The following is a 25255-nucleotide window of genomic DNA, read 5'->3' on the forward strand; positions in this document are numbered from 1 at the left end:
TGGAGATTGCTGTGTGTGTTTTTAATTCAGGCCGGGCCTGTTGGGGGCAGGGAGGGAGTCTGATGAGCTTCTGTGCTGGCACTTTTTTCCTTCTGTGTACCTGATAATTCAGAAATGTCTGACTCTCTAGGGATGTTTTTTTTTTTTTCTCTTTCACTTGTGCTCCCTAGTTTCCATTTCTGAGGCTAGGTCTCCTCACGTCTCAGTGCATTTCTAACACGCCCACCTGGATTTTTACCATTAAAATTACAATAAGCACATCTACATCCATTTGAACAATTCCACACCAAGCACAACCACGCAAATCCGGTACAGTGCAGTGCTTCACACTGCATAGGAGTGTTTCCTTCTCATCTGCACACCTTGTCCCCTTTTGCAGATAAAAACCCCCTGTTCCAGGGCCGTGTTGGAAATCATAGTTTCCACAGTAACAGTAGGAAGATGTCAGAAGTCTGGGCACATATGCTGCACAGCACAGCCAGGCTCCTGCATTTGGTGGCTGCTGCCTCAACAAGATGTTACATATGCACCCAATAAATTGTTTTGGTTCCTGTACAAACAGAAATTTTTCAATTAGTACGTTTAAGCCGTTCATGGCCTTTGTCAAAGTAACTCAAAACTCCTGCCCTACACGTATAATGCCCCACAGAAAAAATAACAATGCATTTTACAATTATATTTAAGGGCCTTCACTTCTGTTTCTAGGCATGAAGCGTTCACAGAAAGCTCAGAAGAAACTCCACAATGAAGAAGGGAAAACATATTTCCCCTTTTAGAGTATATCCAAGCAGGAGCTAAGGAACTGTCACTATAATGAGCTCCTCGGGCAGGTTTTGTGGCAACCTCCTCCCTGCTGCTGTGGATAGAGCAGCTGAAAATCCCTCGTTAGCACAGCTAAAGCAGTGAGCACAGCAGTTCTGTGTCCGTGTGAGGAGGGGGAACAACAGCATTAGCAGCGCTGTGCTGGGTCTGGGCACACCCCACAGCAGTCCTGTGTCCGTGTGAGGAGGGGGAACAACAGCATTAGCAGCGCTGTGCTGGGTCTGGGCACTCCCCACAGCAGTCCTGTGTCTCTCTGAGGAGGGGGAACAACAGCATTAGCAGAGATGTGCTGGGTCTGGGCACTCCCCACAGCAGTCCTGTGTCTCTCTGAGGAGGGGGAACAACAGCATTAGCAGCGCTGTGCTGGGTCTGGGCACTCCCCACAGCAGTCCTGTGTCTCTCTGAGGAGGGGGAACAACAGCATTAGCAGTGCTGTGCTGGGTCTGGGCACTCCCCACAGCAGTCCTGTGTCCGTGAGAGGAGGGGGAACAACAGCATTAGCAGCGCTGTGCTGGGTCTGGGCACTCCCCACAGCAGTCCTGTGTCCGTGTGAGGAGGGGGAACAACAGCATTAGCAGCGCTGTGCTGGGTCTGGGCACTCCCCACAGCAGTCCTGTGTCCGTGTGAGGAGGGGGAACAACAGCATTAGCAGAGATGTGCTGGGTCTGGGCACTCCCCACAGCAGTCCTGTGTCTGTGTGAGGAGGGGGAACAACAGCATTAGCAGAGATGTGCTGGGTCTGGGCACTCCCCACAGCAGTTCTGTGTCTCTCTGAGGAGGGGGAACAACAGCATTAGCAGCGCTGTGCTGGGTCTGGGCACTCCCCACAGCAGTCCCAGCTCCCCAGCCCTCCAGTGTGAAGGAGGGCACCAGCCTGAGTTTGGATTTTTCAGGATCCGTCCATGCACAGGATTTGTCTCTGCAGGGTCAAGATGCAGAAAACCATGCACTGCCTTCTCCTGACATGTGTGGCTTTGCTCTTTCCTTAGTATTAACCACATACACTGATTTTGCTGAAGTACCAGGAGGGCACTGCCTCAGACATTTTCTTGAGATAATGCAGTAACAGTGAAAGATACAAAAAAGACACATAAAAGATACACAAACCCCTCGATGCCCAGCCCCACAAGGGCCTCACCCTGCCAGGGTGCTCGAGGCTCCCCCGATGCCCTGTGCCGCCAACCAGCTCCTCTGGACTGAAAGGCTTTTACCTACACGGGTCAGCCCTACCACGGCTTTACCGTAAAGAAGAGCCAAATTATCGTATGACAGCTGCACGTGCAAGTGGGGGTGGAAGGCACAGCTGGAAATAATGAAAACCAACATCGAGACAATGATTTGTCTCTGCCACAACAGACCGAACGCTTATCCCTTCCTTCCCCGCTCCTTTTCAAAACTTCATCCCAATTTCTGAAAGAGCAATTCTCAGTATCATTTCAGTACCACCTCAATAAAGGAACACGAGACATGTCATACAAGACATCAATGGCTTGAACCACACTCGTTTTATCGGCTACAGGAGGGCTGACAGGAAACCTACAAATAAACCACAGTGCAGCCAGAATCCTCCCCTCGCTGAGCGCCACACACTCAGCCAGCCCAGCCTGCAAAAGCAGCACCACAGCACATCAGGCATGCAAGGATTCACTGCTTCACAAAGCTGGCAGAGGAAGTGGTTACTGAGAGAGGCTATTTATACAGGCCACAGCCAAAATACCCCATCAGGAATGATAAAAAAAGCAGTGAGTGAGTGGAGATAACCGAAGGCAACTGGGAGCTGTTTGGAGCTGCGTGTTCACCTTCTTCCCTTCACAGGCAGTCCTCTCAGTGGCACTGCCTGGATGTGTGCCGCCAACAAAGCCTCTTCCCGTGTACAAGTGCAGCCAGAGCTAATGGGAGAGAGAAGGTAGGTGGAGACACACTGCAAGAGTTTGAATTTTGGCAGATTTTTTTTGTGGTACTTTGTCAAAACCTGCCAAACCTGCCTGCCAAAGCATCTGTGTCACTAAATGACTGTTAAGAGGAAAATTGCTTTTAAGAGTATCTACACCAAAAGGGCTACTATTTTTTCTACGAAAATGGGTTGTAAATTCATAGGTGCAAGTAGAAGGATGAGTGAGATGCAGCTAAAGCTCTGACCATTCCCTCACCACAGAAATATCTGACAGTCTCAGAAGATTTTACTTGGGAGTAGTCAGAATATGGGATACAGGAAAGTTCTTCAATACCTATAAAACATGCAACAGCGGCTGAAGTCAGATATAAAATGAATAAGCAGGTCTGCTTACAACTTGCCACTGGACTTGACAGAGTACTTTCTTGCACCTTTGGTCTGTGGCAAGGAAGGGCAAAAAGAACCAGAGATTTGTACACAATTAACAATCTCAAGAACTAGGATTCAAACCTCAAAAACCCACTGATCTCCCAAGTCTCAAACCTATAGACAGCATCAACAGCGATGTGTGGTGACAGCTGACACACATAAATGCATTTGACGGCAGAAGTGGGTTTGCTCACCCCTGTTCTCACACATCACTGTCACTCATCTGGCTCCTCTCTGCAGCAGTTTTTAGGGAAGTGGTCTTTCATAGAACCATAGAATCCCAGAACGGCTTGGATTGGAAGGGACCTTAAAGATCATTCTGTTCCCCTCTCTGCCCTGGGCAGGGACACGTGTGACTGTCCCAGGTTGCTCCAAGCCCTGTCTGATCTGGCCTTGGATGCTTCGAGGGATGAGGCAGCCACAGCTTCTCTGGGACCCTGTGCCAGGACCTCATCACCCTCACAGGGAAGAATGTCATCTGAATATGGAAATGAAACCTGCCCTCTTTCAGTTTAAAACCATAACCCCAATCCTATCACTACGTCTCCTTAATAAATTCCCCTATTTTGAGAAGGATCTTCTATACCAAATGCACAGATTAAAATGACCAGCTTATTCTCCATAAGGCACAAAGACAGAGAATGCCTGCTCTCTAAAACATGAGCTTCTTTAAGAAACTATTTCGGTAGGGGTTTTTTCTGTCACCTTCTCTGTAGGAAATATTTTTTAACTTCATTTGAACAAGCGGTCCTGTAAGTTGTAAAAAGCTCTCTCGCCCACAGAAGACCAGATGTCGAGCTTCAGCCTTCCTCAGAGTAAGAACAAAACGACTTGGGGGACAGTTGGTTTCGATGCTAACATGTCAAGAGTTTCATGCATTAGCCTATTGTTTACATAAACAGCTTCCTTTAAACAAGTGATGTTTTACAGGATTATGAAGTATTTATTTCAGAAGAGTCTAAAGAGTCTCTTGAGTAACTACCGCAGAGAAAGTATCACCACAGAAAGCATAAGGCTAAATGATAACACAAGTTAATTAGTTAAAGCAAGCAATCAAGTAACTCTATAGCAAAGTAATGGGATAAATAAGTGCACAGAGATAATCTCGCACATGTTTACTTCTAAAATGCCATTGCTTTGAGTCCTAAATCACATACTGTTAGCACTGCAAATCTGCACCATTGGTTATTTGGAAGAAAACCAAAGGCCTACAACCCAAATACTTTCCTCCGGGTTTGTTATTTTAAGGAAAAAAGGGTCAACGTGCCTAGGAAGCGCTCGTTTTGTAAGCACGCAGGCAATTCTCATCTCGCGCCAAGTTCCATTACAGGCAGCATTTATGGAGATGCAGACCAGGGAGCTTTGCCTGAAGAAAACTTTACCACGGCACAGAAGTCACCCTCTCCCTACAGACCCCAAAGGTATGTGTGTCAGGAAGAGTTAAGGCTCCCATTTCCAGTGTCAAATAAGCTTAGCAGGAACTGAACCACTGGCTACACTTCCCTTTTCTGCACCCGCTGGCAGCTGCGATTTAGGTCTGTCTTTTAGAAAAACACAGAATTTTGAGAAGAGTCTAACACAGTTTCTTTCATGCTTTCCAAGCCTGGGCTTGCTGACCCCTCAGGGGGATTGACAAGGACCAGCGTGGGCCCCTCCTGGGCTGTGGGGCAGGTGCTGACACCCCACAGACAGCCCTGGGCTGTGAGCATCTCCCGCTGCCCCCCGGGACATCCTTCCCTGGTGGGTCTCACAGCTGAAGTTTTTCTTTCTGGAGACTCCAGAGTTGGAACACAGAGCTTTGTCAAAGACACCAAATCCGCCTGCTCCAGACACAGCTTCTCCTTTGTGGAAAGCAAAGACTGCTTCTCCTCCTCCAGCCTCCTCCTTTCGACCCTGCCTGGCCTGTTATCAAAGGAAAAGCTTCTCCCACCAAAACCCCAGAGCTTTGCTTCACCAGGAGCCCTTTCTCCTAATCTCCACACTTCCACTTTTTGGCTGCCTCTAAGAAAGCTGCATCTCTTCAAACCCCCTCTCCCTGCTAAGAAAACACTGGAGACGTCTCCAGGACATGATACGCTCTCCTCAGATAATTCCCACGCAATAATTCCGCATGATCAAGGTAATCACAGATAAGATTGCTGCATGCACCAGCTGCATGCACTGCTCTGCACGAGCAGCATCAAGTCCGGCATCCCGACAGTCCCACGGATACCGACCACAAAAATGGCAGAAAGCAACCTGGAACATAACACCCGTGATTCCACGAGTCACAAAACAGCTCTTACAAACGTAAACATCCTCATTCATCCCACCGAATGTGAACTTTGGGATTCTGACAAAGTGGTCTGGGGGTTCCATACAAGAAAATCACCAGTCAAGGCTGAAATGACCGCAACTACTCGCATAGAGACGCTGGCCGTTAAGTGGAATTAATATCAGATGAGCATGATTTTAATGGCTTTGGATATTATGGGTAATTAGCTTGTGCTCATAAATATTCAGCTGCATAGTATTAGCCTATAGCCCACAGTAAACATTCCTATGCCTGGGATGAACCAGGCAGAAGAAAGTAGCGGGGAGGGATGTTTAAGTGATACTTAAAACTATCAAATGCCAGGAATGTTCCCTGTGCAGCCCCAGACCCCTGTAATTTCAAATATACCATGTTAACACAACATTTACTAACACGAGACCACGCTGCAGTTTAAAAAAGAGAGAGAAACCGGGCAGCAATGGGTCATTTTCACATTTACAACTACAGTTTAATGCAACGAGGAATTTTGTACAAGAAGCTATCTTGAATCTGCTCTGATAATTAAAGGTGAAAGAGTTTTGAATATTAAGCCTACACCTTCCAACAACAACATCAGGTTTCACAGCAAAAGGCATTTGCACAGCACTTAAAGGAACACATGAATAAGCTCAATTGTGTAAAACTTCCCTAATAAAAACCCCACCAAAAATAAACTACTTAAGAGCAAAAGAGATTTGGGAGTGGAGGAACATGAGTCAGTAGGAGGGCTTCTAAAATGAGCAAGTGGTTTTAAAAACATGAATACAGAAGAGCTGCTCCAATGAGTAATAAATACTAAATTCCTATTCAGGAAGAAACAGCTTTGTATTTTGGGAATTGCTGAAAAAAAACTGAACAGGGAACTGCCTTGGTTTTGAGTTATAAATGGGAGAATACAATTCTCTAGATAAGTTTATATGGAAATATGTAAGAAATGAAATTTAATAAACCTACAGTGTAAACATCTTAAAAAGAGCATAGAGTTCAAATTACTTCAGTGAATTATTAAAAAAAACCCAAACAATTCTGGAAAAGCAAGGATATAAAATATTCTCTCACTCAAGGCAGAAAAAATCCTCTATAAAATGAATGAAAGCTTGAAATCAAAATGAAAAGACTGAAGAAACATATCTTTATCCAGGTGACGAAAGAGAAGGAAGGAACTCTGAAGAATTGTCTTTAAAAAATAAGAATATATTATATTAACAAGAGAGCGATTGTGAAAACTAAACACACCCAAAATAAAAGAAGCCTGTGTTTACCCTCACCCCCTCAAACCAAAACAGAGATATCCAGGGAAGATATAGGTAAGGCATTCTACTGAGGGATTATTTTGTCATCAGTCTACAATTAAACACACACCACCCGGAGATCCAGATAAGCGACAGCGAAATAAATGTTATCTGAGAACTGTCTCACAACCCCATTCTCAAGAGTGTGAAAGGGTCACCGGTAACACTCAGAAATAACAAGAACAGGTGCAGCTGCTCACCCACAACCCTGGGATCCAAGGCTTGGTCTGCATAGCTCCTTCCTTATCTTCTTCCTGCCCGTATCGTGGTATGTTCAAATCAACAAGTTTATCAGAACGACACTTCTCCTTCCTCAAGCTAAGATATTTACTAGAAATTAGCATGTTCTTTGATTTCTTAAGTAGGATTAATAATTATAATAGTAATAATAATAGTGAGTATAAGACCTTTTACCTTCAGGCTTTGCACATGCCAGTGGAAATGCTGGTTCCAAATGCCTGGCTCTAGAAGTGGCTGGAAATCAGCAGATATGCACCAAAAGCACTTCATTCACACCCAAACCCGGCCCAGGCTGCTCCTGGGGAGACCCACGCAGCGCACCAGGAAGGAGCTCTGCTGTTCCTGCTGGCTGCCCACTCCATCTGTGCCCTTCCTCCCCAAAGCCAGGCTGCAGCGGGATGCAGAAAGCCTGCCATGCACTCCGGGGAGGCTCTGCATCCAGCCAAGGCTCTGGGCACAGCCAAAGGACGCAGCTCTCCTGGGCTTCAGCAGCCTTTCATCGCCTAAGAGGATGAGTGAGTCCATCCAGGAGGGATTTCCACAGCCAAGAACCGATGAAACAGTGTCTGAACATGCTTCCTAGACTGTGAGACCAACTGGAAAATATTTATCCAGATCTTGTTTTTTCTTTTCTTTTTAAATCCCACTTCCCTCTTCAAGCTGCCATGAAAACAACTGGTCCTCTTTGGGGAGTTAAGCACTTCCTGAAGAAGGGAACCATTCTGCCATTCTGGCACAGAGATGAAGCAAAACGCAAGGGGCCAGGCAAGCGTTAGAAGGAAGACAAACTGTTAAAAAAGCTGATAATCTCCAAGTATTTCAGAGGAAAGTGGAAGTGCTTTTAATTGAGCGAGGCTGTGGAAGCAGAGGACTTGGCTCCGTGGACAGAAGAGAGACAGAACGTGCACCCCTGGGTTCTCCTGGTTCCAGTCCAAAGCGTGCCTCTCCCACTGTGTATTTCACAACACAGAAAAGGCCTCCTGGGTTTCAGTCATTGTGACAAGGATTTCTGTCCAAGCAGACATTTCCTGGGGGACTTTTGATCAAGCTTTTCCGTGTAAAGCTGTTTGCATACTTTGGAGAAACCCCACGCCTCACACCATCCTGTGGTTAGTTTGAGTGCCTAAGCACTTTTACCACAGATCTCAGTTGCAGGAGGATTACCAAGTTCTGCTTCTTGAGGAGAGGAAAACCGTCCATTTTCGTGGATTTTTCCTTGAACAGTAAACAGGATTATAGGCATGGAAAGACACCCTCTCTACCCATCCAAGCACCAAAACAGTGAGTGGACAATTCAGTGACTCCCAGAGAATTAAACTCGCGTGGTTTTTGGTAGAACACAAGATTTGATCCCTTCTGAGCATCTAGACTGTGGCTGAAGCACGGCAGATGTGTCTTTCTCTCACCCCTTTCATCTTCAGGCCACCTCCCTCAGACCTCAGCTCTGAAGCCCAGGAGCTCCCAAGTTTTACCACTGTTTTAGCAGGTCTCAGCCTACAGTCTTGCCCAGGGCAGGAGCCTCTGCCCAGCAGCTCCAGCTAATTATGGCACAGGCAGCACATCTTTTAGGAAAAATAAAAACAGTGGAGGGCAACTGGTTGTCCTCTGACTGTATATCCCACCCAGCTGCACCTCTTACAGGACCTGGCTGTTGCAAGTGATTTTATGGGTGACTTCATCAAACTTATTTCCCCAAACACCTTCTCAGCTACAATTTCCTCCCTCGAGAGAGTTTGACTTTTAATCTAGAGACCCATTGTTTTTCTCTCGGTTCCTGAATTGTGACTCCCTTTGCAAAACCAGTTTTGGCAGGCTCAGGCAGAGGTTGGGCCCACTCAGAGAAGAGCCCAAAGGCCCCGTCACTGTCCCACAACTGACATGAAGTATTTACCAAGTGGTGTCCTGTCTCAAATAATCCTTTTCCTTTGTTTAATTTGCACCCTGCTAAAAAGCAAAGCATCCCAAAAACACAGAGGCTGGTAACACTTGTGAATTATGAGAGAACCATTTGGTATCAAAGAGCACCAGAACAGAGGAAAGAAGGATGCTCAGCCCTTCATATACTGTGGCATTTTGATCCAAAATGCTCATATCACATAGCATAGACCTTCCCAGAAGGTCTCAACAACACTGAGAGCCTGTAGTAGAAACCTTTGTTCCTGAATCTGAATAAATACAAAGGAGAGGAAAAACCCCAACCAACTCCTTAATGAGAAGACTTCAACAGAAAAGAAAAAGAAGAAAAGTAGTTACTTTCTTTTTTCCCCCCATGTGTTCCACACAATTTATTAAACATCATTAAGCAAAATTTTATTGAAAAAGGTCTTGAAGAAATAAATAAATCAGTGGCTGTAAATAAACAGGCTTGAACAGATATAGTCCTTCTTAGTTACTTCTTTTTGGCCTTTTTTTTTTTCCTTTATTTTGTTTTTTGGGTTTTTTGTTTTGTTTTAAAGCAACGTGACAGCTCCCAATAGCAAACACAATGCTGTCAGGGACATTTCACTGGGACTGAAAGACTGAACCCCCCTGCAGACATAGTGTATTCTTCTTTCACTACAACTACTGAATTTTTTGGAATACTGATGACTTGTCCAGCAGCCTCAACTGTATCCAGATGTTATCAGTTATTTAATATGATCATCTGGAGGACTCTGGAAAGTGCTGAGGTTTTGGGAAGAAGGAAAGTTTATTTTTGGTTTTATTACAAATTTAAACTTTGTGTATTTTTTTCCAGGCACCATCAGTTACCGGGTTCAAGCTGGGTAGCCCACTAGAAAGTTTCGGAAAAGCCTGAGAGAAAGGCAAGTTTATCCCCTTTTCCTTCTGCTCTTTTTTCCCCACCCTGCCTTAAGAGTGTTGTTATCTGCAGGGTAGATTTACATGAAATCTCAGACTGGCATCTTGCTGACCTCAATCCCAGCTGGCTAAACCCTTGCAACACGGCTGCCCTTGGCATCTACCAGAGCGCAGACACCAATCAAGGCGCTTGATTACGAAACAGAGAATCTGGTATGAGGAACTAGATCCATTCCCCTGTCTGGAACTCTGTTTAAAAGACAGCTTAATTTCTCTCTCTCTCCCTGGTACTTCATTGACAGGAGCAAGCTTGATATCTCAATCAGGGCAGCACACCACCACAGAGGATACTGTGCCTGCAGGACTGCACAGACCACACACTTGAGAAGGAAATGCTGCTGCTACCACCAGTGATGCTTGTTTTAAAAGGACCTCCAAACATCTCATACCACTTCCTTATCAGGAAAGGCACTTCTTTCCAGTTGCTTTTTAAAAATTAAGATAGAACACCAGGGCATCACTGTCATGCTAATAAAGACAAGATATGAAACAGCTTAAACAACCATCACGTGTCTTGCTACACTCACCTGCTACGCAAACAGAAGTAGAACAAAACAAAAGTGAGTTCATTACCTGTACTCAAAAAAATTTGATGGTCCTCTGTGTTCCCTTCAGCTATGGACTCACTGACAGGGTCCTCTTTTCGACTCATTATCTTTGAAAAGCCACTTGAGAGGGAGGAGAAGATGCCCCGGATGAAGTAGCCCTGCTGCTCGGCGTCCAGCGAGCGCACGGCGTGCAGGAGCGGCCGGGCATTCCTGCTCCCGGCGCGCGGCACGGGCTCGGACAGGGAGCGGCTGAAGGGAACCCGGAACGGCCGAGTCCTTGTCGGGAAGAGTGTCCCAGGTGGGTCCTCATGGAGATGGTCAGCACTGGTAGCATCCACGCTTGCAGAACTTTTGGCAAGACTTGGGTCGCTGCATTCCCCTTTCCAACTGGAAGAGCCCTCTCGTTTGCTTGCCCTCCAGGGAGACCAAGGATGTGTTTGCCACCTGTACGTTCCAAGAGGTTTCTCTGAGTCAAAACTCATCTGTTTATTCAACTTGTTGCTTTTCGTTCGGTGGTACCAATGGTAGTCCTTCAAGGCAGCTGCGCCAGCATCTTGTTCCGACAACGATCTTCTGAAGGTCCTGGGAGAAAAACTGTGATGCTTTCTGAAAGCACTCATTTTCTACCCTTTGGATTCCGGCGCTTCGCTTACGTTCCTTGTTGCTTAGTAGTCACGTAGCTGTAGTTCCTCACTCACCATTTTACATCCCCAGTTACTTTGTTCGTGGCTGTGAACTGCAAAACAGCAGAGGTTCTTCCTGAAGGCCTTGAGCACCGATCCCAGAACCAGGTATTCCTACATCTCCACAAGAAGGACGTGCTCTCACCTGTTGCACACCAACTTTGAAGGGCACACGAAGCCTTGCTGAGCTTGCTATCGCTTCACATTTCTGCACCAAGCTCTCAGGAAATGACTAAAAGAGCCCAGCAATGAAAACCCACAGTGCTGCTCTGTGCCAATCACACTTCACTTTTTTCAGTCTACATTAAAGATTTGGTTAAAAAAAAAAAAAAATAAAGCGAAAGTACTTTGCTCTAGAGACGCAGCAACGTCTCAGAAAAGCGTTGAAAAATTGCAGCACTCAACTAAGAGCCGTGCACGTGTTCTTCAGTTAAGTAGCAAAGTATATTACTATATATAGTTAAGTATAAAGTTTCTGTTTACCGCAGGTATGCTGTATCACTTAAGAGTACCTCAGAGCTGCCTTTCAGAGAAAGGTAATACAGGCAGATTCATCGGAATCAAGTGCTGGGAGCACGGGACAGGAGAGCGAAGAGGAGGAATGGAGGAAGGAGAACAAACCCTGCAATTCAACGCAGTGAGAGTGTAAATACACTGAAGGGAAATAAGTAAAGAGGAGGAGAGAAGGGACTGAGAGGGTGGGTGGGACTTCACCAAACACAGACCTAAGGGAAGGGTTTGAGGCATGGCAAACAGAACAGGGCAGCAGGAAGATACTCCTTTTTCTCCTCCCCCTTTCTTCCCTTTTTAAACAGCAGAATAGGGAATTATTTTTTTATAAATCTAGTTGCAATAAATGAGATGGAAAAAATAGTCCTATCTGTTTAACCAAGAGGGAAAACCCCTCTTGCCTTCACTACAATTTAAGAAACAGCTGACCATTCTAAAATCTCATAAAGAAAATATCCGCTGGTGAACAAAGAACACGCTTGCCAAGTTTTAGACCAGAACACTTAAATCTCAAGTCTACTCAAATCCCTGAAAATAGGGGGTTTATAATGGAAACGCTGACACACCCTTGGCAATAAAGTAACAATGAAAACTACTCTTCTGGTTAAATAAAATGATAATCTGGTCTGGCAGACCAATAAAGCTTAACTGACCCACTATGGGATCCCGCCTTTAAGCTAGGCTGCATTCATCAGCCAAAGTACATTCCTGACAGCTGCAGATACAAAAACTTCCTTATTTACGTGTATATATGGGAAAGGGTATCACTGCTCCCTAGAACAGAGAGGGAGATACCCTAAAACCTCCTTCAAATCAAAAATTAATTTCTCTACTCAGTAGCAAGTTAGACTTTTCAATTATAAACGACAGAAGCAACTACCTATAAATGACCATGTTTAAGAAGTCACAACAAATAACCCCAGAAACAGAAACAGCTCAGACACTGCAATGCAATTTCTGCATCAAATAATGACGCTGCCTCTTGTGCTTTGTCAACATCCCGCTGCTCAGAACACAAGTCTGGATTGACAAAATGTACCTATGCCACAACTCGGCAACGGTTCCCATCCAGAGCAAGGAAGTTCCAAAGAAGCACAAGCAGCGAACACAGAGATACTGGTACTCCCGTGAAAATGAGACACAGACTCCACTGGAAAAAGGGTAGCTGGTCTTTGTCTTCTGCTTTTTGATCCCAGGAGTTGCTGATCACCTTTGGCTGCAGCCCATCTGGCCCCAAGGACTCACATGGGTTCTTTAAAGTAACTCCTGATTTGACTCTCATCGATTGCTGGGAGCTGTTCTCCTCCTTGATCCCTTTCACCAAGCACAGAGACCCGGGTGTCCATGTTTTCAAGACTGAGGCAGACACAGAAGCACTGAGAACCCCAGTTTTAACTGGGTCTGCTGTTCCTGGGTCCCCCATCCCTTCCAGCAAGGGGATCTCCTACTCCTTGCTGAGCCTTTTGCTGTAATGTGGCAGCAGTGCTGTGGCCAAACGCTTTGAACTAGGCAGGCTGGTAAAGCAGGCTTTATGGAGCTTCAGGAGCGCAAATAAATCCGACAGATGACGATGTGGTTCACTCCAGAGGCACAAGCCACAATCAGCAGGGAAAGCTGAGAATGTGAGGCAGGTTTCTGGTCAGCTCTGCAAGCCGTGTTTGCACAAGTTTCCGCTAACACGTTGACATCTCCTTTCGGGTCGGGAGCACAGCAGGGCAGGAGAGGACAGAAAACGCAGACAGACGGAGCAGGAGCTGAAGCTCTCCTGGGGCTGCCTGCTGTGGATTTCTAGTGCTTTGTAACTCCTGCTGATCTCTGCCAGGCTGGGCACCCACACACCCCATGCTCTTGGAACAGCCCTTGGAGAGCCCTTTCCTGCACTCGGTACCCTGAGGAACGACTCAGCTCGGGTAACGTGACCCCAGCTGCACCAAGGCAGGGATTTAGCACAACAGCGCTGTGGACAGGACAGCACTTCAGTCTCTGCATGAGGACAGAGATAATCACCAGGATTCTCCCCTCCTTTTTCATCACTGTCCTGTCGACACCTGACTGCAGGGGAAGACCCCTCCATCCCCTTCCAAGTACCGGTGGCATTGCATTGATCACGGACTCACACAGAGCACCCATTTCAGCAAGGGAACACACAGAAAGATTACCCACGCCTCAAGTTACAGCGTGGAGCAATGTGCAAAACCAGTTATGGGTTAACTGCTACTCAAAACTATTTTTATTGGTGTGGCCAGGGGTTGGACCACAGCTCTGTACAGACCTAACAATACAGAGAAAGGCTTCAATAAGCACTCTACGTGAAGCCCAAGAACATCAAAGGCACAGTTTAGTTTAAGTTTGAATAATATTGAGAAGGCGTTTTACTTTTTTTTTTTTTTTTTACTCCTGATTTCACTTTTTACTTCGTGTTACCACTGCTCAGAAGAACACATTTTGTGATCAAAGGAAAGTTACCCTTGGCCTAGCTGAGGCTTCACAGTGTACTCTAGAGAGGGTAAAAGGATCTTTCTCAAAGTGCTTCTAAAAATGCAGACAAGGTTTACATGTTTATTCACATAAAAACACTGATAAACAAGTTTGCTTAGTCTACCAATAAGACAATTACTTTAAATAGCTAACTGAAAAATTTTAGCCTGGGCTTCGAGTCAAACTGATCTCTCCCTTCCTTACACACATCATCAGCAGCAAAGATGATATTCAAAACCCCCTTTTTCTACACTAATTCAATGCCAATGAGTTAAAATTGGTCTCAAGTGGCTCCAGCATTTCTTGTGTCCACAGAACACCAGAAATGTGTGTAATCCAGAAGGCAGAACTTTCTCCTTGATCTGCAGTCCAATCCTTCCAGAGCAGCACTTTATCCTGGGAAGCGTTTCAGAGTCTCAGTATCACAAAGAAATCAGCTTACAGCAGTGACTGCTGCTGTATCGGTGATGTGAGATCCTCAGCTGTACTGAGCCACCCACGCAGCTGTCAGCAGGTAAAATAATGTCAGGGGAAGAAACCAGTTTGGCAATTAAGATGAGAAAATCTGAAATATTTTCACTCTTGTTTTTAATACCAACTGCCTACAAACGTGATCCTCCACTTGCAAATTTTCCGCCGCTTTCTTTTTTTTCAGTAGTGTTTGCAGTTCATTGTGCCAGATCATTCATTTAGCTTTTCAGAAAATTACTATTTTCTTCCTAACAATCCTGTCACTTAATCATCACATTTGACATGTTTAACAGCACTGTATTTCACTACTCCTAGATATTTAAGTAATTTACGCACAAAATGCAGATTTGCTATGTTGGAATGTAACTGCATTACAGCTTTAAGATTGTATTGGGAAAACAATTTTTCTTAACTTTATAACATTTCACAAAAAATATACACAAGCAGCCTTATATTTACACCGAGAATACGAAGATAAATCTTTGCCAAGGGCCTCCTGTGTGGGAATTCTGCTCTCCACCATTCAGCTCTCCAGAAAAACTACCCAGCTCTGCTGCATGGAGCTTCAGCAATTTCTCAGAGTATGCTGTTTAATAAATACTACCAGCCAATTAAAAAAGTAAAAAAGCAGTACCACAGAAAACCCCAAGTGCACCGCTGCCAAGCAGCTGGAAGGAGAACCTGGCTCTGATGTTCCAAATTAATGTTTAATGCTTACTTGCTCACTGGAAGCTGTCTAATGCTTGAGTAGAGGCACTACAATTTGTAAAATTTGAGTTCATAGCTTATATTGTAAAAAAAGGATGAACTGCAATCTCCCATGACCAAACTGCTCCATTCTAAATTAGTTTTGGACCAAACAAACTTACCATCTTCTCATTTTTTTACCAAGACATGGAGGGAAAAAGGGGAAAGAAGAGAGTTGAAAGAGAGAGAAAAAAACCCCAAAATGCCACACTACCACCAACATCCATGATAAACCCTGAAGATTTATTCACCACACTTGCTTTCAACCAGGTCCTCTCTTCTACTTGAGAAAAATGAGCAGGCTAAGCAAATACCACTTAGCTTAAGTCCCCAACAACCTTCAAATGAGCTTTAACCTGTAGAAAAGTAAACCAAATTGCACCCTGTATCCTCCCCAGAGAAACCAGAAGGAATACAGAGGATCTGGGATCCTGGATTTATCAGTCTAGCTCCCCTTAGCTCTTTTCCCATTTAAAACTAGCCCAGTGCTCCGTCCACTGAAACAGTTCGTGGAGCAGTAATCAATACACAAAGCAGGAATGAACACAAGTTTTCCAATTGACCCAACTTGACATGTAGTTAAATAGCACAGAAGATGAAAGATTTTTCCTTCCCTCTAAATTAGAGACTTTTCAAAATATTAAGTTTTGTTTATGCAAGGCTAAGTAATTAATGACCTAACATCCCCTTCCCATCTCCTATCACCAAGATGCATCTGTTTCCCCCTGCAACATTTCCTGCAGGTGGATATGACTTTTCCTCAGCTCAGGGCAGACCAGTGCACCTGACTTACCCGACCTCTTAATATTTAGTGTTAATTAATGTTTAGAACTTACACAGAGGACGAATGAAAGAGCACCTTAGAGATTGTTGCATTTGGGGCAGAGGGACTGGAAGAGTGAGGCTCGGAGTTGGCGTGGCTGGAAGGCAGAGATCCCTTACTGAGCTCGGACCAGAGCTCCCGAGAGCAAACCTGCCACACGTGCCTCTCACAAGCCTGGGGCTGGCCAAGCCCTCCAGTGACCACGCTGCACGCTCACCTGTCCCACATAAATCGAGATACGCTGTTTCCACTATCACTATGCTGAGACTGAAGTGCCTCTGAAGAAGCAAAATGGTGATAGCAGAGCATCTAAATGCCACAAAGCCCCTGATTTTCCTCACCTAAATTTCAGTGCAGCCAGGCTGTAAGTGCTGCCCCTGCCCCACGATTCCAAGCCCAACCTGTCACTACAGCTGCAGCAAGCCAGCCTGACTCCGCTCTGCTTTTGCCATGCTCTAGTTTCTGAAGGCAGGTACTGAAAACTCTTCAAGATGCACAGGAATTTCCACCTGAATATGAGGAAGAACTTCTTCACTGTGCAGTGACCACACACTGGAAGAGACTGTCCAAAGAGGTGGTGGAGCCTCTCTCCTTGGAGATATCCAGACCTGTCTGGATGCAATCCTCTGCTCTGTGCTCTGGGATGACCCTGCTTGAGCAGGAAGGTGGGATCAAATGCCCTGCTGTGCTCCTTTCAAACCTGACTCATTCAGTGACTCTGTGATTTCTGCCCTCTAATTCCCTGGCAAAACCGCTACAATTTCTCTGCTGATACAAACGGCCCACGTGAAAATCTCCCGGTTTCATTTTTCCACGCTGTTCCTGGGATCTGCATGAGAAGCTGCTATAGCCCTGTCAACTGAGCAGAGCAGAGAGAGACAATATAAATTTATGAGATGCTGGGCTTTGGATGGATGCCAGGAAACGTTAGCAAGAAAATCCCATTTCAATACATCGCGACTGAACCCGCAGAGCCGTGATGCCAGGTTTTCATTTCACTAGCAATCTTTTGTTGTTGTTGTTGACGACCAAACACAGCCCGTGCCAAGTTTCAAGGGCCATAAAAACGTACATTTTAAGAGGCAGCCAGACACACGCAGCGGCTGAGCCCACACGCAGCTGCGAGCCACCCCAGCCAGCCAAGGATTTTCACAACATGCACTGGTGCAAATAAATAAATGCATCACCTGGAGGTAAACACGCCAGCAACTACTCTGCAGCAGGGCAAGGTGAAATGGCAGAATGACCTGCGTGGGGTGAGTGGAGGCACTCGCCTCAGAAATTTGGAGATTTAGGGATTTCTGTTGGTGCCTTGGGAAGCATGACCTGACACAGAGATTGGACAGAGCCAGAGAATTAAGCAGGTATTTATTGAAAGGCCTTTAGGATCCACCGTGGGCAGGACAGGGCCTGACCAGGGCTACAACCAAGGTGGACTAAGAATGGTCACAAAATGGCTGGGTGGTCACCAAGTCTTACATTTTTATAAGTTTTGGTCCATTTGCATATTGAAGTTTAATTGTCCAATTACAGCTTCAGGTTGTGAGGTCTCATCCTTCTTGTTCCTCCCTTTAGTCCACCGTTGCTTATGGTTTGGGGCCTGGGAGTTGTCCTTGGTCTCAAGCTGGAAAAGGATTTGTTTTGTGTACGTACACTATGAAGAGAGCTCACTGACACTTAATGTGAGGCTCAGAGCTGCACCCCTGGGCAGCACAGAATCTGAAAACATGAAAGCTAAACCTTAAGGCATCACTGTGAGGAAGGCGAGCCCTCGGCCCCGGGCTGTGACACAGCTGCTCCCGCAGGTCCGTGGCCCCAACACTGAGCTGTGAAGCCACCGGCACACGCGGGGAACTCGGACTGGGAGGAAACCTTCTGGAGCCACAGATCAGCGTCCTGGGCTGCTGGAGAAGGACAGCTGCACTGACCTACCCCACTGTCAACTTCTGCAACTCCACAAATAAATATATGTGCTTACATAAATATACAAACTTCCCCTGCACAAAGGAAAAAAGCACTTATGCCCAGTCTGACATCCATTTCTCCATGATTACAGGTTGGGCTTAGGACCATCAGAATTATCATAGACAAGCTGCTCGTTTCAGTTTTTAATAGCCTTGTTTTTCGGCAGGCAAAATTAACTTCCCATCAACCCTCTTCATTCCCAACTGAAGAGCTGAGGATTTTTGTGGAGAGAGTGGGGAATAAAACCCATTACTGATGCAATCTTAAAGCAAGGGTTTTACCAGCAAAACACAGTTTTATTGCTAGATGTGATCCCTGGGTTCATCAAACCAACTGCAGCCTAAACTACTAGGGGAGGAAATACAGTTATGGCATATAAGCAACTTAAGGAATATCATCCCAAAAATGGACTTGGTAACTATGCCCAAATAGCAGGCGCATTTATTCAAACTTTCCAGCCTTTATTTTTATGTAACTAGAAAGAAACGTATCCTCATTGCAGACTGCTGCAAAAATAAGACCTACCAACCTCTCCACCAAGAATGTTAGGAGCTGAGTTTATCATTTCATTCTGTATGTTTTTAAATTTGTTGTTGTAACTGTTATTTATCTTATTTTATTTATAATTTATTATCTTATTTTATCCTTCTTTAGAGTGAATAAGCTATCTTTATATCAACAACCCCTTCACACAATACTAGTTTTGCAAATACGTTTTAAAATGTCAATACATTTTAAAAGCTTCTCAAACACTGGAAATCCCACTGTAAGAGCCAACTGGCAGCAAAAGATAACCACCAGCTAATTGACAGCACTCTTCAAAATCACTGGAGAGTGTACTCCTACAGTGTATATAAATAAAGAACTTCAGCAACATGCATAATTAAATTCTTGCATTTATCATCTAAACACCGCCAGTAATAGAAATACTCCGTGTGCTGTGACGACCTTTCAGACTGAATCCACCCATGAACCCAAAACTGCCAAGTGCACCACTAAGTCACGTCCCTAGACAGCAAAACACAAGGAAGAATTTACAAATCCAGAACTCTTTTAGGCTCTGAATTTAGGTAGGGAAATTCCCCAAGCTGGATGAGAACTATCCTAACGCCCACCTCGCAGCCCCATTGGAATGTTGTGTTTCTATCAGCAAGTAAAAGCGCGACAACTGACAACAAATCAGTGACAGCTGGAATTTAGGATTAAACCTTCATCTAAATGGAGAAATCAACTCCAGAGAGGGAAGATGAAACATCCTGGCGTCTCAAAATGCAAAAAGTCTGAAATTAAAACACTTAGGAGTAGCATGGAAAAAGGGTCTGTGCAGAATTCCAGGGGCTATGGCACTGCACTGAGAAAGTAGTAAAAGAAATGACCAAAAAAAAAAAAAAAAAAAAAAGGGGGGGTGGGGGGAAGAAAAAAAAGCATTTCTTAAATGCAGATGAGCTTCTAACCAGCAGAGTTTTCTCTCCACAGGTTGGCTGTCAGGAACAGCCTTGAATCAGTGCAGAAGGCAGATGTCAGGGACAGTGCTGAAGCGCTGGAATGAAGATGTACCTGCTGCCAGCCAGGGCACCAGGCCTGGAGGAGATCCCAGCACTGGCAACAGAGCCAAGGGATGGAGCAAGGTGACCTGCATGCACCAAGACAGCATGGAGAGAGAAAGGAGCACACCCTCTTGGACTGAACCTCTTAAATGATTAAAGATGTTCAGCGTAGGACATGGCTCGTGACACACCGCGTGATCTCCGAGATGAACCTGTGTGTCCTAGCACTGGCCGGGGAAGTTAAACGTACAAAAAGAGTCTCTCCCTAAAAGGGAAAGAGACAGAAGGATTTCAAAGTCTGAAGGGACAGGAAGGAGGGAGGAAGAGAAAGAAAGAAGATAATTTCTCTTTCAGAGACTGTTTAAGGAACAAATTTGTGACACGTGCACACACTTCCTCAGCGAAGGGCAAAACAAAGAAGTGGACACTGTGAAAAAGGATTTACATGAAGCACAAGTCATTGCATCCCTGCAGGGTCCCCAGCCACCAAGGCCACCCTCAGGACTGCTGTTGGTGTCAGCTGCACATGGAGCCCCGTCCCCCAGCAAGCCGTGCACAAGCACTTCATCTCTTTTGTGTCTTTTCATTCATTAGTATGGTACCAGAGATCACTTCTGTTTCAGGTTCCAAAATGACAGGTTTTGTTTCATTAGGTGTGGACATCAGACGACCAGCACTGCCTCTCTCAGAGGGCAATCCTTCCCAAATTGAGCACAGTCCCATTTGTGAGTCTGTGTGAGCAGCACTTTCAGTAGGCAGCCACTGTTAAGCAGTCTCTTCTAAAAAAATACATACGCAATTATTTTCATTGCAAAAAATGAAATCTTAACCAAAAGGTTTAACAAACCATGAAAAAAAAAAAACCAAAAAACAAAGGAAACAAATCCCCCAGTACTGCATGCTCTTGCTTAAAGCAAAATCCTCTCCAGCTGACATTTCTGAAATGCCTTTTTTTTCTGTTTTCTTACTTCATCGGTAAAAGGGAAAATGAGCTGATATTTGCTATTTTTACCTTAACCACACTAGCACTGTTAGCAAACCATGCTCCATCCTCACCAAGCAGCATGGAGCTGCTGTGAACAATAACGTCTGGCTTTGAAATTGTACCTTGAAGTCTCAAACCAACCTGCCAAAAAGTCCAGAATATTTGCTCTAAATATGAAACACAAAGGCACTCCGGGTTTTATGAAGACACAAGCAACCACCAGAGCTAGGCTAAATTAACGAGCATGTGTATTCCAATTGCAGCAGACAGGGGAGCACCCGTCTGGCTTCACTTAGGAGCTTGTTATAATCCCTGCCTTATAAAAAGGTTTTTACACATACGAAACACTCGTATACTAGTGAGACATAAAATCAGGATGTAATCAAATCTCCACAGTTTTATGTACAAATCCCTTGGGACTTTCAAGCTGCAAAACCAAACGTGAATAATTGCATCTATTTTCTAATACAGACCATGTGCTCTGGGGCACGAGTACACAAGTTTTCAAGAACTCTGCACAATATTTCTGGAGGTATTTCTACTTCAAATAAGCAATCCAGTTAAGCAGAGATAAACACGCGCACACATCGGTGACCTTGTTTAAACAATGCGCCGATCACTGCGATAAATCTGCTTGCCAAATCTAAATATAGACTTTTAGGAAAAAAACAATGGAGTTTGAGCAGAAGAGGCCTTCTCCTATTTACTGTTTACCTAATTAACCAAATGAATGTGCAGCTTGGCCTCTCTCCCCTTTTCGAGCAGCGTGACCACTTTCCCTCTGGGAGCCAAGAGAGCTCTGGCTGTGACTGGAATCGCAGCATGACCCGGCACATTTGATGCTCTGAGTGCACTTGGTGCAGTTTCAAAGCTTGTCTCACAGTTTGGGTATGTGCACACTCTGCTTCCCCCAGACAGCCCCATGCCTGACACAAGGCAGATAGGCACTGCAGCACTGAGTCACTGCTACAGACACAGGCTTTTTCAAAAAAAAAAAAAAAAAAAATTTAAATTTTTTCAGATGAAGGCATGGGAGGAGGAAGAAAAATCCTATTCAAAACCCACTCTTAAGTTTCCAACTTCGGGTGCCCAAGCAGGAAATGAGGGGAGGAGGGAGCACGGGGCAAAAGGAGGAGGAGAAAGTTCTTCTATTAAGGGTTATATTTTTAGACTATTACTAATTTTGTTTTGTCACTGTGCTACAGAAGCTAGACCTGAGTGAATTAATGCAGCATTATCCTTTCTAATTTTTGCTCGGTCCACGCTGCAGTCTCAACTTAATCTCCTTACATGGGACATGGCATTTGCTCCCCCTGCCCTGCTGTGGCTCGTATCTTTCCACCAGATACTGCTGCCAGCAGCACACATCCAGCCATGCATTCCCTCTCTTCCCCAAAGCATGTGAAAAACAAGGAGAATTTCCCCTCTTTTGTGTCTGGAAACAAAAATCAACGTCCTGAGGACACCAAACCTGAAATCCCGATTTGTTGTGAAGTGCACCAAGATAATGGGATTCATAACCACAACACATGGGAAGGAACGTCACTGAAATGCTTTTCCTTCTTGCTAGAAAATACTCACATCTTAAAGTGTCTTTGCCCTTCTTGATTTATGGATATTTATATGCCAAATTTTGCCGGGCAGGCTGAGACTAGAGGAGAGAAATCTGTGCCCTCTATTCCCTGCTCTATTTTAGCCCCTAACAATTATGCACACCATTTGCTCTTATTGTTTAAAAGCAAGTTAGTTTTAACTCGCACTTTTTTTTTTAAAGTAAGTTTCTGTCCCCAGCTGTCATTATTAGGGTTATTGCCAAACTATTTTTTTATTTCCTTTCTCCACGTTTGCACAGCACGGGCCCAACTCATTTGTGACTTCCCTCCCTAGATGCAAGCTGACACACATAGATCAATTACACAGAAATACAATGACTTACAGTAAAGAAATCACTTGGGAAAAAACAATCCTATGGACCTCAGCTTATTTATAAATATCTTCAAAAAGGAGCCTGGAAACATCCCACCCCAGGCTGGCAGCGCACAAGGCAGAAGTGGTGGGGAGTGGCAAGGGAAGAGGCAGACGGACAAGGATTTTATTTTTTGTCTTATTAAGGTTTTGTTTTATTCTTTCCAGAGAAACAAGAAAGGCCAGGAAATCCTCCAAATTTGGCATTCCCAACGCCACCTCTTTAGATGAACACAAGGTCCTCGCTTCCCGTTCCCTCCTCACTTCACAGCAAGTGAGGACAGAGCAGGACAATGCCAACGTCAGGAATGCTACAGAGAAGCAGCCCTGCAATTCAGCCCTGGGCCAAACTGGGGTTATTCTAGTGACTTCTGTTTCACACTAATGCATCCTGGTGGTTTGTTTAACTATGAAAACTCAGGTCAGGCCTTAGAGTCACTAAAGCTCCTCCTACACTTTCTCATCTCTGGACCAAAGATTAACTGGCCAAGCCTCCTGCAAAATAGTCTCTTCTCTGACCATCAGCAGCCAGAAGAATTTGGGGGTAGGGATGGTTAAACAGGAAGGAAGGATGAAAGGAAAAGATCCCAAGGCTCAGAACAACCCTCTCCCCACCTGGCACCCCAATGCAGGGGAAAGGAGGGGACCCAGTTAGTGCTTCTCCTGCTCACACCAGGCATGGAAAAGCAGGAAAGGTGATGGAACACACATAAAAGTCTCCTTTCCATCCCATGCCTTCGGATACAGCTTGGGAGCAGCTGTGCCCTCCTGCATCTCAAGCAGACTGCCAGGCACAAACAGCTTTAGACAGAAAGGTGCTGGTGCTCAGGACTGACACACGATTTTGAGACCCACGAGAAGCTGCTGTGGTCCCACCATCATGCAGCTGGCATGGTGTCCAGCAACAGGGGCTAGAACTCGCCTCCCTGTACAAACACACGTTTAGGGACAACCGAAACCAAAGCAAAATCCTGTCCAAAAAGCTGTCAAGCATATCAAGTCCTTCTTTTACCTTCCTGACTGTCTAGAAAACTGACATAAGAAAACTGATTATTACTCTGCAATAAACTGTAGTAGAAGACAAGAAAAAAAAAAAAAAAAAAGGCAAATCTGAGTTTATCTTCTTAAACTATAAACCCCTCAAGGAATATAATTTGCTGCAATTAAATACAAAAAGCCAATCCTCAAGATAAGCCTTAACAAATCACCTTGAGAATTTAATAAACTGTGGTTTGGTTTGGGGGGTTTTTCAGTGCAACTGTTAATGCATTTACCTGGCCTGTCAAACACACTTCTGAAGTTCTCACACCAGATGAACACCGCAGCCAGAACACAAAGTGGGCAAGACAGCCTGGGACCACCGAGAGAACAGTTTCAATAACAAGGGTTTGAATATTTAATTACTAAACTAGAAAGAAGTCTCAAGTCTCAGCTTGTATCATATGACACTTCACTGAACTTAAATGCAGAAAGAGAGCAGGTCTGGATTAGATATTGGGAAGAAATTCTTCCCTGGGAGGGTGGGCAGGCCCTGGCACAGGGTGCCCAGAGAAGCTGTGGCTGCCCCTGGATCCCTGGAAGTGTCCAAGGCCAGGCTGGATGGGGCTTGGAGCACCCTGGGACAGTGGAAGGTGTCCCTGCCCATGGCAGGGGGATGGAACAAGCCTTAATGTCCTTCCAACCCAAACCTTCTGGGATTCTATGATAAATTCATCTACCAGATGCAGCAACATCACCGTGGGAAGCTGCACATCGGCCATCTAACTTCAGGATTCAGATTCGCACAGATGAGCAATAAATTACTGACACCAAAGTGCTGGAAAAGAGCTGATAATACTACAGATATTTACTGTCCTACAGTAAATACACAGTCGCTTTTACACTTCAAAAAAATTTAGTTGTTGGGACCTAAAATAACTCTTATTCAGTCTTTAGATATAAAGAGTTATCTTGACAAACTCTCTTTTGAGCCTGCATTTCAAGTCTTTCCTGTCTGGATCCCTAAAGATTACATGCAGGCTGTATTTCTGATGCACAGAAGGCATGAGCTCCTCTTTCTCTGTTTTCTTATTTTCTTTGTTCCCCATCACCCACAGCTGATGCTCCCCAAGCAGATGAGAAGTGGATTGCTCTGTTCCCAGAGCCAACACCATGAGTCACCGCGTACTCACAACACAGGGTACAAGATCTCTCAACACTTTTCCCCCAAATCCCAACCACTTTGCAAACTTTCATTGTGCCTAAATTAAACAGCTTTTGTTATCAAGTGAATAAAATTCACATTTCCTGCCAAGCCACGAAACCACATTTAAATGGCAGAATGTACACCCAATTAAGCATTTCTTAGTGGTTCAGGTGGAAATTCAGGTATGCAGAGAATGACTTTGCAAAGCTGCAAGGGTCATCTTGACAGAAGAAGGATAACTAAGCCTGTGAAGTCCAGAGGGAATCAACAACTCAGCATTTACTGGATCTCAGAAGTGCAGGCAAAGGCCAGCAAATCCAAAACTCGCCGCTCCCACTGGGCTCCTGTACCCTGCAGGAGCTCTAGCTGTGAGCTGACCTTGCAGGAGCACTTTCTTGTTCTGAGCTGTTTAAAACCTCTCACTTTGGTGCTCGTGGTTTTACAATTCCATAGTTTCAAGCAGCTCATCAAAGGAACCTGTAAGCAAAGGTGGGAGGACACAAACACCCACCGGCTTTG

General features: G+C 45.0%; 1 protein-coding gene across 9 annotated transcripts in view; it reads right to left on the bottom strand.

The window, feature by feature from the left end:
• Window positions 1-25255, bottom strand: part of RASAL2 (RAS protein activator like 2) — a 127890-nt gene that overhangs the window by 96232 nt on the left and 6403 nt on the right. For 6 of the 9 annotated variants that reach the window (XM_040072502.1, XM_040072500.1, XM_040072501.1 and 3 more), the window contains exon 1: window positions 10403-10997. The exons of the other annotated variants lie outside the window; for them this stretch is intronic. In XM_040072502.1, the coding sequence (XP_039928436.1) occupies window positions 10403-10997 (595 nt within the window). Of the gene's footprint in view, window positions 1-10402; window positions 10998-25255 lie in introns of those variants that run through there. 9 annotated transcript variants of the gene reach the window in all.

Source organism: Hirundo rustica, chromosome 9 (assembly GCF_015227805.2).
Source record: "Hirundo rustica isolate bHirRus1 chromosome 9, bHirRus1.pri.v3, whole genome shotgun sequence".
NCBI classification, from domain to species: Eukaryota; Metazoa; Chordata; class Aves; order Passeriformes; family Hirundinidae; genus Hirundo; species Hirundo rustica.